General features: G+C 46.9%; 1 protein-coding gene across 2 annotated transcripts in view; it reads right to left on the bottom strand.

Annotated features, from left to right (window-relative positions):
* GATA4 (GATA binding protein 4) overlaps window positions 1–13227 on the bottom strand; it is a 29716-nt gene extending 16489 nt beyond the window's left edge. For both annotated transcript variants that reach the window (XM_085306512.1, XM_085306513.1), the window contains exon 1: window positions 12506–13227. In XM_085306512.1, the coding sequence (XP_085162638.1) occupies window positions 12506–13031 (526 nt within the window). In that variant the 5' untranslated portion in view covers window positions 13032–13227. The remainder of the gene's footprint in view (window positions 1–12505) is intronic.
* Between the last annotated feature and the right edge of the window lie 120 nt (window positions 13228–13347).

Below are 13347 nucleotides of genomic sequence, written 5' to 3'. Positions count from 1 at the left end.
CATGCCATCCTTTTCTCATGCTCCCCAAGAAGAGCGGTCACACATAAGAAGTTACTTACATACATACACTACAAGTCAGGGGCAGTTGTGATGACAAGCTGRCCAAAGACACAGCAAGAGTCTTACACCACAGTGATCCCAGTCCCCTAATCTGGCACAACCCCAAGTTACAGTCAGAAGAGGCAGACCCATAGACCCATTTGTTCTCCCCACCCATCTAGCCACTTACTGCAGCCGCATCAGTGGCTGTTGGCACTGGCAGTCATGAGACTATGTGATATATTGGATCAAGGAACAGACCTTGCTGAAAGCTTACCCTCCAAAAACGCAGGAAATCTTGCCTTTGGTTGTATTGCTTGCCAGCCATCCCTTTGATGGCAATGCATTCTAGAGCAACTTCTGACTGAAAAGATGTACTTAAGTGAACTCCAAGGTCTGCTTTCTTTTTTCTGGGCTGCAGACCTGATCCCACCCACCAAGATGACCTCCCCTTTCTTACTCATACTTTCAATTCTTACCCTCATAAATATCTGAGACTCTTCTGATAAACAGGAGATTCCTCTACTTACTGACTGTCCAAATATTTTTTAACAAATCTCAGATTAGCATGGAGAGCCCAGGGCATAGCCAGGAAGAGGCCATCCACACACAGAGGTCTGTTTGGCAGCAGGGACCTGGAACTGGTCTTTCTCTCATTTGACAAAGGAAAAGCAGCAACAGCATTTTCCTCTCTGAAGTGCATCTTGTCTCCAAATGGAGATACCCTCGCAGAGGTTCTCTTGTGATGACAACAGGGGAAAGGGCTACAGAAAGAAATGTGGAAAATCATAGCCAAAAAAAAATTGGGATTTCTAATGCTGTGATCCCACCTGGGCAACTGTCTCTGAGTTGGGCAGAGGCAATGAATCATCTTAGACACAAGCAGTCATGTTTGATGTACCCACAGGGGACCACAAGCAGATGTGCTATGGAGGCATGCCAACTGCTCTGCAGCTGAGCCATGGGAACTGGCCTTATGGCTACTAGTTATCGGGTGAACTGGGGCATATTCTCTGACCCTAAGCCCAGCAAGTGGATTCTGGCCGCATTCAGACACTTTTAGCCTCCAAACTACAGTGATCACAACCAAGTTGCTTCCTGGGACTTTCACTGGGAAATACTTGGGTCAGGGTGGGCTGGTCTGAGTGCAGACTCTGCCRGCGACCATGCTAATGACTGCAGAGTGTGGTCTGTCAAGTTTCTGTGCCTGGGAGCTGGCACCATTTCAATGTGCCATCATTACACATGATATATCCTTTGTGTGCTCTTGGCTGTCCTAGGCTACTGCAATGCAGCTGATGGACTGTAACTCCTTAAGCCATAGTAATCCCAATGATTTGTATCCATGTGTCCTGATCCTCCCACARCATCTGTCTGCCTGCCTATACCAGTCCCTGGCATCTGTCTCTCTACACCTACCCAAGGTTTCATACTCCTGCCCATCATGGGGGCAATTCGGAGGAAAAGGTGGGAGTTGAGCCAACATGTCTTGGGTGCCCAGTTTCGTCTGAAGCCATCAAAGCAGAAGAAGAAGGTTGCATACCTTCTCTTGGCTACATGCTCTGTGTAAGATGGAGAAACCACTGTTGAATACAGATGTGGTATCTTACCCATGTACAGAGTTGGTTTGAGAGATGAGTGATCAGAGGACCATCAAATGCCCAAATGGACCAAAGCCAGTGCCAGCTCTGGGCTCAGGAAACTCATGATGTTTGGGATCGTTGCAAAGACTTCAGGGAGAAACTAGCAAGATATATTTAGACAACAGGGCCAAACTCTTCTTGGTGCCGGGAGATGACACGACAAGGGCCAATAGTACAAACTGCAGGCTGAGCACTAGGAAAACCTTTTATCTTAGGAAGTGGTGCAGCACCGGATTGGATACCTAGAAAGGTGGAGGAATCTCCATCTCTGGGAGTTTCTAAGCTTCAGTTAGAAAAAGCCATGGCTGACCTCATCTAGTGTTGGCAATAGTCCAGGATGCTGGACTAGAGATCTGTGGATGTCCCTTCTAACCAGCATTTCTGCAATTCTGGGACTCTAGAAATTCAGGAGGGTGGGGGATTGGACTCAGAGTGATGCAGATCAGAGGGAAAGATATTTACCCAAGACAAATGGGTGAAATATTGCTTGAAGAAATACAAAAAAGATATGATATTTTTATTATTATTACAATTTGTATATGTGTATGTGTGTGTATACTTTTAAAATATATATGTACATATATATGTACCTATATATGCATATATTGTGTCCTTAAGAAGGAATGGTATTTTACCAAACTAGGAGTCATCTCAAATCAATTCTCTTTGCTTCTKCTAGTAGAATTATTATTCTGTTTCTATGTAGAACATAGCTGTGTAGAACTATATATACAAAAATGTATAAATATTTATTTATACACACACATACATACATAACAGATATATAGATATACATATATATAGCATATGTATATATGATGTATAGGAATATGTAGGYTGTATTTAGCTCCATGTGCCTAAATGCCATCTCTGAACTTGAGGGCATTAAACTATATTGACAATTATGCATATATTCAAGCCCCATGCCCTGGTTTTCTTTAGTTCATGAGTTTAAAWATAAACTCTGAATCCAATTCTGAGCTGCTATGCCAGCAAACACCATTCAGAGACTCCAGAGAGAGGAGTTACACCAAAGTAAGTTAGACCAAATTCTGGTTTATGTRCAGGAAGGCAACCAGAAACAAACAGAAAGGTGTTTACTACAGTGCATCATGTTGCACAGTACAGTTGGTATGTCTAACAACTGGCCATTTTTTTTTCCTGTTTTATTAGCTATTCTGAACAATAAGTTAACTCTATCCCCAAGGGGGGCAGGAGGACAGAGTGATTCTCCCAGCCACTGATAAAGTATCTGAAAAGGTCAGTTTAGATCTCAACAAGCACAGAAACTGCAGCCCAGGCCAATAAAGCGGCAGGTACCAAACTTATCAGGGCAACCTATAACTTGCAGTTTTTCTAACTCAATTGATTGGACTTTTTATCTAAAATAACAGACATTATAAGATAGGCGAAAGTCGAGATAAGGAAGAAAATTGAGTAGTCTTGAATCAGATCAGCTTGGGGACAGGTTCAAACTCCGACACCTGCCCTGGAGGAATCAATGAAAGTTTCTTGGCATTGTCCACTCATTTTGAAACGCTGCTAAAGTTGAGTGAACTTTGAGACTGCAGCGTTTATTCTGTGATTATAATTAACCTGCTCACCCGTTGTTATTGATTTTGCATGAAGGGAGGTGACAGAGTCTGACTGGATGTTGGTTTAGAAATATAAATGGCTGGGAGGGGAGGCAAAGAGGCATGCAGCTAACCATGCTCTTCCCTGGCTGGGAGCAAAAGAAAAGGGGGCATGACTGGTATTACTCCACCCAAGAGAGCTGCTCTGGCTTTTGCTTATGGTCCTCTTTGTGCTGGGAACAGGAAAAACCTTCCAGGCCTGATCTTCGCATCCACACAGTCAGGGTAAATCTCAGAATTGAAGATCAACCCCATCGCTCTTGAGACATGAGAAATGAGTATGGGAAGCCTGTGAGAAAACCTTCAGTCCTGCTCAGGTTCCAGGACCGCAGGGCATCCCTCCAGCCCCAGGGAGCATAAGGGGCCCCCACCAAGCCAGCTGCCTTCCTCAAGCTCCACAATGGCATGTCCCAACTCAGCGTCCTTCCCAGCAGCGTGTCCCCTGGGCAGCCAACTCCTGGGACCAGTGCTCACTTCCTGAAATAATCTCAGACATCTGGGGCCAAACATATCATTCAGAGGAGTCCTGATGTCTGGGGCTCACCTCCTAGCTGTTTTTTTTACAGCTCCAACACTGCAACCCCTGCATGATGGCTCTCTAGCTTCCAAACCCAAGGATTTGGCTTAGAAACTCACAGAATTTAAAATAATAAATGATAGGTTATTTTTATGCCTCTCATGGAGTTTGAACATTTAGGAATCAGAGTTTCCCAGCTTTCCTCTTGTCCAGAAAAGCTGTTTTCCTTCCCTTTCCACAAAAACAGATATATATATGTGTGATAACATGACTCCAGAAGCTAGAGCTTGAAGGAAACCCAAGGCACACCAAAGCACAAGGGCCAGTAGCCGCTGGAGGTGTACAGCTAAGGGATAGACAAGAAGGAGATGCCTCCAAAAGTGCTGGAGCCTCAAAGACCCATTTGTGCTGGCCCAAAAGGCCAGGGCACACGCCCAGCCACAGCTGTTCCCCAAGGGCAGCAGAGGCAAGGCCACCAGCTCCCGGAGCTACGTAGATGCCACATTATCCCATCTGCCTTCAAGGCCACAGGACAGTCCAGGGCCCATTTTATTCCCTATAATAGACACAGCAGACAAGCATCATGCAAGCAGAAGCTATCAAAAAYAAAGAACTAGCAGAAAGAAAGAACTTAGTGGGAATGCCGTTGTCTCCTTTTCCTAGACCGCTCCACCTCTGCCTACCATCTCTTCTGCTGTACTCAGATTTTAACCTTTTAGAAGTGTCTGACGGCTTGGTATTCGTACAGCAACAGGCACACAGTCCCATACGCCGGCACACCATAAACACGGCATTATGGCTATAAACATCAACTGGGCCATACAGAAAGCTCTGCAGCGTCTTGGGAGGGAGAGCGAGAACAAGGGCAGGCAGCAGCATCCCACTGCAGGACCTCTCCTGAAATGCTCCCCGACAGACACCAACCTAATTCCTGGGGATTAGGAGGAAACATTTCCATGCAGCTATTTTGTTATCCAGGATTCAGAAGTGTCTAGTACCAGTCCCTGGTGGAGACGAGCGAGCAGCCCCGCCGGTTCTCTGATCTGGCTGGCCTTTCCCTGCCTCCRCAGCCAGTGGAAAGCTGTTGCTTTTCCTTTACTTTCCATGAATTATTTTTCCCTCCTCTATGAACAAATGGAGTTTCCAACTCCCYCCAAAACCAGCGCTAGCTATTCAAGCCCAGCTGGCTCTGATAAGGAGATCACCAGCTTTACCGGTCACTAAAAATAAATAAAAAAAAGCAAATCTCTTTATGCTGCGACTGATAAACCCGGTGGCCACTTTCCAAAAAAAGAAAGAAAAAAAAAAGACATTCTGGCTTTTTTGAGAGCTTCCTTGTGCAATCAGATATTCACCTACCAGAGGGAAGCTGTAGATCTCCATTTAGTTTGCAAGGGGCTGCATTTCTTTCCTACATGTCTTCCCTATGGAAGGTTCTTGTGTGGGCCTGATTCTGCATCGGCTCCATTTTCCATCCAAGATGGATTTTTTTTTAATATTTATCCATTAAAAGTTATTTCAGTAAGAGAGAGATGTAAGAAGGACACAGCTTTGGTCCCTTAGCCAGACGGCAAATCCTACAGGAGCTTTAGGTGCACAGACAGGCCAAAGCGAATTAACGAAAAGTGTGCAGATAAATAACCAGGAAAAAAAAAAACACAGTGGGCAACTTTGGAAAAATATTATTTTTGCTGCTATTTGACACTATCCCAACTTGGCTTTAAAATCCAAGCCTTGTTAAAATCAGAAAAGCTGAAACATTTCAAAGCTGATGACGGGGTCAGATCTACATCCAACTTTGAAAATTTCTGCCCAGATCTTCTTTCCTAGTGCAGCCGGCTGGCTCTCTACCGAGGGTCCAGCTGCCTGTGTTTTTTGGATGASAAAATCCAGCTCCATGTTATTGTATTTAAAGAAAAATCATAACCAAGTGCACTGAGCATTTAAAAAAGTGAAATAACAAGGCAAATGCTGTGAATTTGGCTCTGCCGCRAGGGCTTCTAAATCCGCGCTCTGACTTTCCGAAGAACACCACGCGCGGCCCCGATTTTGCAAGCAACAACTGACCACCCAAAATACCGTCCCACTGCAAAGAAAAGCCAAGTCCTGCTATCACAGGAGTTGCAGCAATTTTTAATAGCAGAAATTCAAGAGTTTCAAAAGAGATTTTAATACCAATTGTACCAATCACTGGCAAGGCGAGGATGATTGAATTTTTTTCAACTACTGTGATGCACGTATAAGCACCTATGTAGAAAGATCTCGCTGCTCTGGAATGGCAGATAATTGTTTTTAATTTGTCATTACAAATGTATTTACTGCTAGGATGAAATACCATGACTAGTCATCCRACAAAGACTTGTTAACTTTAGAGCAATTTTACTATTTCACCGTCAGGATGTTTAACACGCAGTTGTAAGGTAAATTTGTCCCAAAAGGTTTTTTTCACCCTCAAAATAAGAAGATCTCAATTCAACCTTATGATAAAGTTTGCTTTTATAATTTGTTTAAAATTTGGATTTAAGAACAAGTTCTCACAATTTTTCCTGATTATTTCAGCAGCATTTCACAATCACATGCAAAAGGCTTATTTACACCTTCCTGCCATACAGTCAGAAGGTGACGTGAACTAAAGACCCTTCTACAAGATGAATATTTTGGAGGAGACGGTGAATCTGGCGTATCCAAACAGCAAGTCTCCCTTTCTGCAATTCGACAGGCATAACAAAACATATCCCCCCAAAAAAACAAGTCATGCCGGTTAACAGCTCAACTTTATCATTTTAGCGGAGGGGTTTTGTCAGCGCGGTTGCGTTAGCTGGGGATCACACGTCGCCGCAACGCTGGCCGACGCGGCCGTGGCGGCAGGAACGGGCATTTCGGGCTCTGCCCTCTGAAAGTGGGCAAAACTGGCTGATTTAAGCCCACGGTCTGTGCTCTGCACGCACYTCAGCAGCTGGTTTCACAGCTAGCAGTGACCCCCAAAGGGAAGGCAGACRCGTCCTGTGGGTTTTGTATAAAAGGATCTCAAAAGCCGTGTTCCACGCCAAACTTTCGGCCGCTTCCACCCTCCTCTCCCCAGTGCCCAAAGGGACCATTTCAAAGCGAGGGGAGATTCTCGAGTGCCATGTTTCTCCATCTTTTTTTTTTTTTTTTTTTAATAGGGAAATTGTAGGGAAGGAAGGCTGTGCCAGACTGGTATGCGTGGCAGGGAATTGGGGGACAAAACCTACACCAGCCCAAGAAAAAAAGGTGCATTTGCACCCTCGTTCCTCCTGCACGAGCCAAGCTCCAGCGGGGAGCTCTGCCAGTATCAAGGAGCGAAAATTTCAATCCAGAGCCCTGTGCCGATGAGAAACATGGTTTCTGCAGGTTTCGGGGCGATGCATCAGCAGAACTCGCTGCCTGCGCTGGAGTTTTCAAGGATTTTTTTTTTATTATTGTTACTGTATTTTCCTCAAGATGGGGGTTTTTCTCCTTTAGTTTGAACAGCCACCGCACACATCCCCCCTACGGCAACAGGCTGCCAACCTCAGGCACAAAAGCTTGCTAGTTTTACTGAACCTCTGCTACATTTTCACCCGATCTGGAGTTTTATTTGAGGTTTGTTGCTTTCTTTTTTTTTTTTTTTAGTAGCATCTGTTTTAAAGCATCCTTAATTTTACAACCATCGAGAGTCAGATATTTTGCCCGTTCCAAATAGCCAGCTCCCTTCAGGATAACCAGCTTGGGAAGCACCTCTCTGCCTGCCAAGCCAAGATTTCTCCATCATCAGAAGAGCACAGAGACAACAGGATCGGGTCCAATTTCCTCTGGTAAACACCGCCTGATAAACACGCATCTCTTTCCAAGGATTTAGCCTCTTTTCCCCAAACCGATRGACATAAATATAGAGAAAGCAAAAACATAGAGAAAGCAAAATTCAGGCTGTCCTCTTAAACTAAAAAAAATGCTGTTATTGTTGTAGGAGTAAAGACACGCGCATGCATATATATGCAGAGAAGAAAAAATAATTAATCCTTACTTAATAAGGCCTTAGATTCAATGCCACTATCCATTACTTTAAATATATATTACTGTTTTACAAAAAAAAGAACATTTGTAATATATTATATACTGCACGATAACTGTTTTATGTAATGTTTCACATTTGTAGTGAGTAATAGGGGATAAAATTTAGTCATCAGTAAAGGTATTGTATTGTTAGCAATGATGATATAGTACTGTTGATCACATTTTTATTCTAGCTGCTTTGTTTACAATTTAAAATGCATTCTCGGAGTTTTTTCCGAGGGTAAAAGACRGTCGCGTATTTGAGTTAGATCTTGCATTGCCATGCCGTGATTCTACGGGTTTTGCCCCAAAAACGCCAATGGCGCCAGGATCGGATCCCTCAGCTCTAGCCCGTTCGCTCTCAGGAGTCCTCCAGAGGGATCGGAGCTGGTGGGGAAAGGGGGCAGGACGAGGTTGGCTGGTGACAATTAAATTAGGCTGGAAAGCAGAAGGCAGTTTTAAATCCACGGAGGAACAAAGCCGCGGGCCAACCTCCCCGCCGGCGGACGGGAGGCGAGAAATGCGGCCGCTTCTAAATCGGGGCTTGATGGGTCTCTGGAAGGGCCTGTGGAAAGCCGTGACGGACCAGACCCGGTGACTTCAGTCCTTGGCCCCCGGGACAGGAGTCAGTCATGCAACAGTTGATTCTAATTTTGGAAAACGAGGGCTGTGAACCACGCGTTTGCCCTAACGGCGCTTTCTGCAAACAGGAAACGAGGCAGGAGCGGAGCATCCTGGGACTGCTTTCCTTCCCCCGGACCCTGAGCGTTTCACCCTTTAAGCGCACGTGCAAAACACAGAAATATCCTCCAGCCCCATCGCGACGACAGCAGAGAAAGCTCTGGTCTACCCGGAGATGCATTTCAGAACGTGTCCTTGGGGCATCTGCTCCTGGAGCAGCCGCGCCGCACGGAGTAGCTACCTTGCCCTTAGGTGTGCGGTGTGTGGGGAATGATCTGGGGCTGTTTGTAGGGCAGAGGATTGTAACAAATGCGGATGAGTCACCGGGAACGCCAGCCCGGGGGATGCTACAGGGCAAATCTCTTAGCATCCCTATGGGAAAACTTCAGATCTGGTTCAAAATCTCCCCCTGCACCGCCCTTTTCTCCCCCASCAGCAGTAGAGAAGACGTTTTCCTACTGAGCCTTGTCTGCTCAGCGCTTTGATCTTTCCAGCTGCTGCTGCTGTGTTCAAATCGCAGCTTTTCGGGGACCCTGACTTCGACTTACCCTCGCGAGGAGAAGCCAGATAGAAATGCCCACAAACCTGAGCCCTGAACGACTCCCAACCAGCTCGACACAATTCCTCCTCGTCGTGATCCCRCGGCGGCAGCAGCAGCAGCAAACCTTCTGCTTTCCCGACGTTTGCACCAGCGCAAAACCGTGCCGGGTGGGGATGGAAAAGCAGGATCCRGCCCTCCATCCTCAGCATACAATAGCCTTTCCAAGGGGCATCCCTTGCCGGCAGGGCCAGGCTGGGGCTGATTCCCCTCTCCTGAGCCGATGTGGATTCCCTCAATCCACACTCCCTCCTACCTGGCAAAGGGGGGAAGGGGCACGTCGCCCGTCTGCGCTGATTTTGGGACACGTTTCAAGACAACGCTCGCGAAGCAGACRGCTTTTGGCACTGGCAGGGAAGGCTCCTGGAAGGAGACTTTACAGCGGGCTCTTTTCATGCATCATTAAGTCRGGAATTCATTATAACCCTGTCTAAGCGAATGCCTGGAGCAAGTTCATGGCCTCAGCCCCAGGGTCTGATCCTGCCCTTCAGGGTATGAAATCACTCACCAAATGTACCTTGAAAAGCCCAAATGAGGCATTTTGAACTCGCACCAAGGAAAGCTTTTCAAGCAGGCCCATGTGATTTATGCACCCGCCTTCCCCAGCATTTTATACCACAGAGCTAAATTTGGCAATTTTTAACCTGGGCCAAAATTCCCATCATTTGGCTAGATAAGCAAGATCTCTATTTTTTTCAGTCTCATTTTCTAATTGTCTTTGAATTCAGATTGTCTCAACTCCTTTCCCTAGTGCGTAGCTTTTCAGTGGAAAATAAACGCCATCCACAATTGCATAGACTATGTATCTTTGTATATCGAGCTATAACTGCATAGACTTGATCTTAATTATTAAAAAATAATATTTTTAATATTGCAGTGGTCCTAATGACACTCTGGAATTAGCACTTTAAAAAGGTAGGAGTGTGTCCAGGAAGCAAAATCACTAAAGGAAAACGAGAACCCTGCAAAAGCAGTTCTATCTTGGTTTATCATAGCCTTGCAGGAGAGACTGTATTTCTACCCACAGATTCCTCATCTTGGAGGGAATAAAAATATCTTCGGTCGCAAAGAAAGTCAAAGGAAGGAGTCGGGGCTTTGTTCGGCTGCAGAGCCAGACCTGGCTGTGTTACTAAGGTGGTCCTGAGCCTCTCCCCGTCAGGGTTTACACCCTTGCTCATCAGAGGATCCCTTCTCTCAGCTCAGAAATGGTCTGGCAGCAGCACCCCYGTCGACAAAACTACCCGCCAGGGGAGCTGCCTTTAAAAAAAAATCCCCGTTAATATTTTAATTTAATTTAGAATGCTCCAGCTTTCAGCTAGGTTCTGTTTGAAGTAATTATTTATTTATTTGTTTGYTTTTTTAACCATTCAGCACTTTTTATTTAAAATCCAAGTGCTATTTCCACATTCAGGGCGGAGGTATAATCAGACCCCTCGAAATAAAACCCGGAGTTTATGCTGTGCTTCCCTCGGCGCTGCAAGGAGATGGAACGCAACACCTTGAATCCAGCAACAGGATCAGGACCTCGCTTTAGAAAACTTCCTCTCTGCCAACAGTAAAAAATAGGTGCTAACATTTGCTGCGTTATCTCAATGCATCTGATCTACCTGCTGCTATAAAAGACCTCGGACAAAAAGGGTCTTTGGCACTAATGCCGCAATGCSTTTGAGAGACCTGCAACACAAACCACTGCTTAACGCACGGCTTGAGATACCAAAATCACGACATAAAATAGYCTAGGCCTTAAAAACTGCCAGATATTTCTGAAGGTGAAATTCTTCACTTGCAATATTTAATTTTYAAGCATTTTTATTATTAAGAGCCCATTTGAGACTCTTGCAAAAGGCTGATACTTTTTTCCCAAGGAAGAGACTACATGGTAATCAAATACGAAAACGCAATTGTCCTCTCAATAATGTTCAATAATTCCTGGTTTTCCTACACATTCTGCCTTTGCAATGCTTTTCAGAAGCATTGCTGGGTTGTCCCAAGCTTATTCCTTAAAGGAAATCTGTGCCTCATTTTAAAGAAACCCTAATGTCCATAGAAAAGCAAAAGACCCAGCACGGGCCAGGCTTTCACCAATACCCGACTTTCATTTCTGTAACTTGTTTAAATAAAGATAAAAGTAAAAGAAAATCTTTGTATGCAAGAAGGAAAAATTACACTCCAAAGTGCAGGTTAAAAAGTGGCATCTTAAAACGTATTTGCARATAACTCTGAGTCATTTTCTTCCCGACGTGTTTTATTTTTTAACTCCGACCCTGACTGAAGCGCAAATATCTCCATAAAAAGAGCATGTGGAACAAAAGGGGATTTAGGGAACTGCAAATGCCCCACGTTTCTCTCCCCCACAATGTCACTGTTCACCCCACTTCTCCCTTTCTCCTTTGTTAAAAAAATACAGAGGGAACATTTTAACCCTTTTGGGCCGATTTCTGGGTGTAGAACCAGGAGCACTTAATTAAATCAGTGCGTCGGCTCTGAGATCTGGATCGGTGCGGCAGAGTTCAGGGTTGGGATTTATGGCAGAGAGACCCTAGAATTCAAGCTCAGCCACCTGTGAGTCCCCCCAAAGGCAAAGCTGTGCCAGTTGTCTCATGAAAGACGCTACAATAAATGTGGCTCCATTTATTTTTCACCTTCTCTRCTGCCTCTTTTCCCCCTTCCCGTGCCACGTTTCCCTTCGCTTTCCCGTGTTCCTAGCCCATCTCACCTAACTGACCTTTCCAAATAAATAAATAATTAAATAAAAGGGCATAAAACAACCCAAAGGCAGATGTGGGGTGGATGGGCCGGATTTCACTTGTGCCTTCAATCCCTACTGAGCCCTTTTTACACCTCAAGCAACTCTGGGAAGGGGCTTCCTACAGCGCATCGTAGTCCCTATATACCACAGTCATCTCCGTCACGGTCCCTAAACGCCCGCAGAGCTATATGCATGCTCGGCTCCCATCCAGAGCAGGCCCTTGCGTAGGCATTTGGTGCACAATTTCTTGCAGGCTCCCTCCGCCAGCCTACCTACTTTTTAATTTTAATTTTTGAGGGGTTAGAAATGGCCGCTCCTCGGGCAAGGYGTCGCGGAGAAAGGGAAGAACGTGCAGGGAGCACCTACAGCGCCGTGGGGACCCCAGTATTTTGCACGGCTGAGCATATCGGAGCCAGGTGGAGATGGCCCCATCCTCACTGAGTCCGCGCTGGCAAAAAGCAAAGCCCTCCGTGCTGCCCTTCACGCCTTGAGCCCTCCTSGCCCTACCTGCGCTGGGGTGCAAAATTAAGGGGCCGTCGGGGTGAAACCCTCCGCCGCCAATCCCAGCCCTGCCCGGAGGCTCACACTCACCGATGTTGGCATGCCTGGCGGCCCCGGGCGTCCCTCTGTTCTGCAGGTTGTGTAGCATGGGGCTGTCGAAGGGCGAGGAAGTCCAGGTTGTGGCCATTTCGGGGCTCATGTAAGCTGGATAAGGGCTGGAGTAGGAGCTGCTGAAGCCCCTGCTGTACTGCTCCCTCCCGTTAGCAGAAAGGCTCAAGGAGCTGCTGTAAGCCGCCGCGGCCTCCCGGGAAGAGGTGGCAGGGATGGGGGTGCTGGTGGAGAAGGAGAACCGAGGTGACACAGGCGGGTGAGAAGATCCGGGGTTGTAAGCGGCACTTTCGGCTCCGGGCTGAGTCCAGATGGAGTGGCTGGAGACRGGGCTGCCTTGCTGGGAAGAGCCACTGCTCTGGAGGTAAGGCAGGCTGGGGAGCATCGAGGTGACCCTCGTGGTGGGCACATAGACGGGGGACGCTGCGGCCGCACTGTGCATGAAGCCACCTGCCCCCTCGTACGCCGGGGGGCCGGGGTTAGCCGCCATGGCTAAACTCTGGTACATCTCGCAATGGGCCCCCCCAAACCCCAGCTGGGCCCCCGRGCACAATCCAGAGCGGTGGCGAGAGGGTGCGAAACCCGGAAAGCTCCACTTTCCCCTGCCAGAGATGCGGCGAGCGGTGGCYGGAGCGGTCTCGCGTGGGTGCTGCCTTCCAGCCAACACCGACAAACCACCAGCGCTTCGGTTTTCCTCCACCCCCCCGCCCCGCCGCCCACCTTCCCCACCTTCAGCACGTCCGGCCGCCGGTTCGAGCCCCCAAGCAAGAAGTTCGTGGTCCCTTCGCAGGAAAGTTTTAGCTCCCGCCTTGAATTAGCTTCTC

This window comes from Rhea americana, unplaced genomic scaffold, assembly GCF_003343005.1.
Source record: "Rhea americana isolate MKP2758 unplaced genomic scaffold, rheAme1 scaffold_240, whole genome shotgun sequence".
NCBI lineage: Eukaryota > Metazoa > Chordata > Aves > Rheiformes > Rheidae > Rhea > Rhea americana.
The sequence above is the reverse complement of the archived record's forward strand: the minus strand, read 5'-3'. Positions and strand labels throughout refer to the sequence as shown.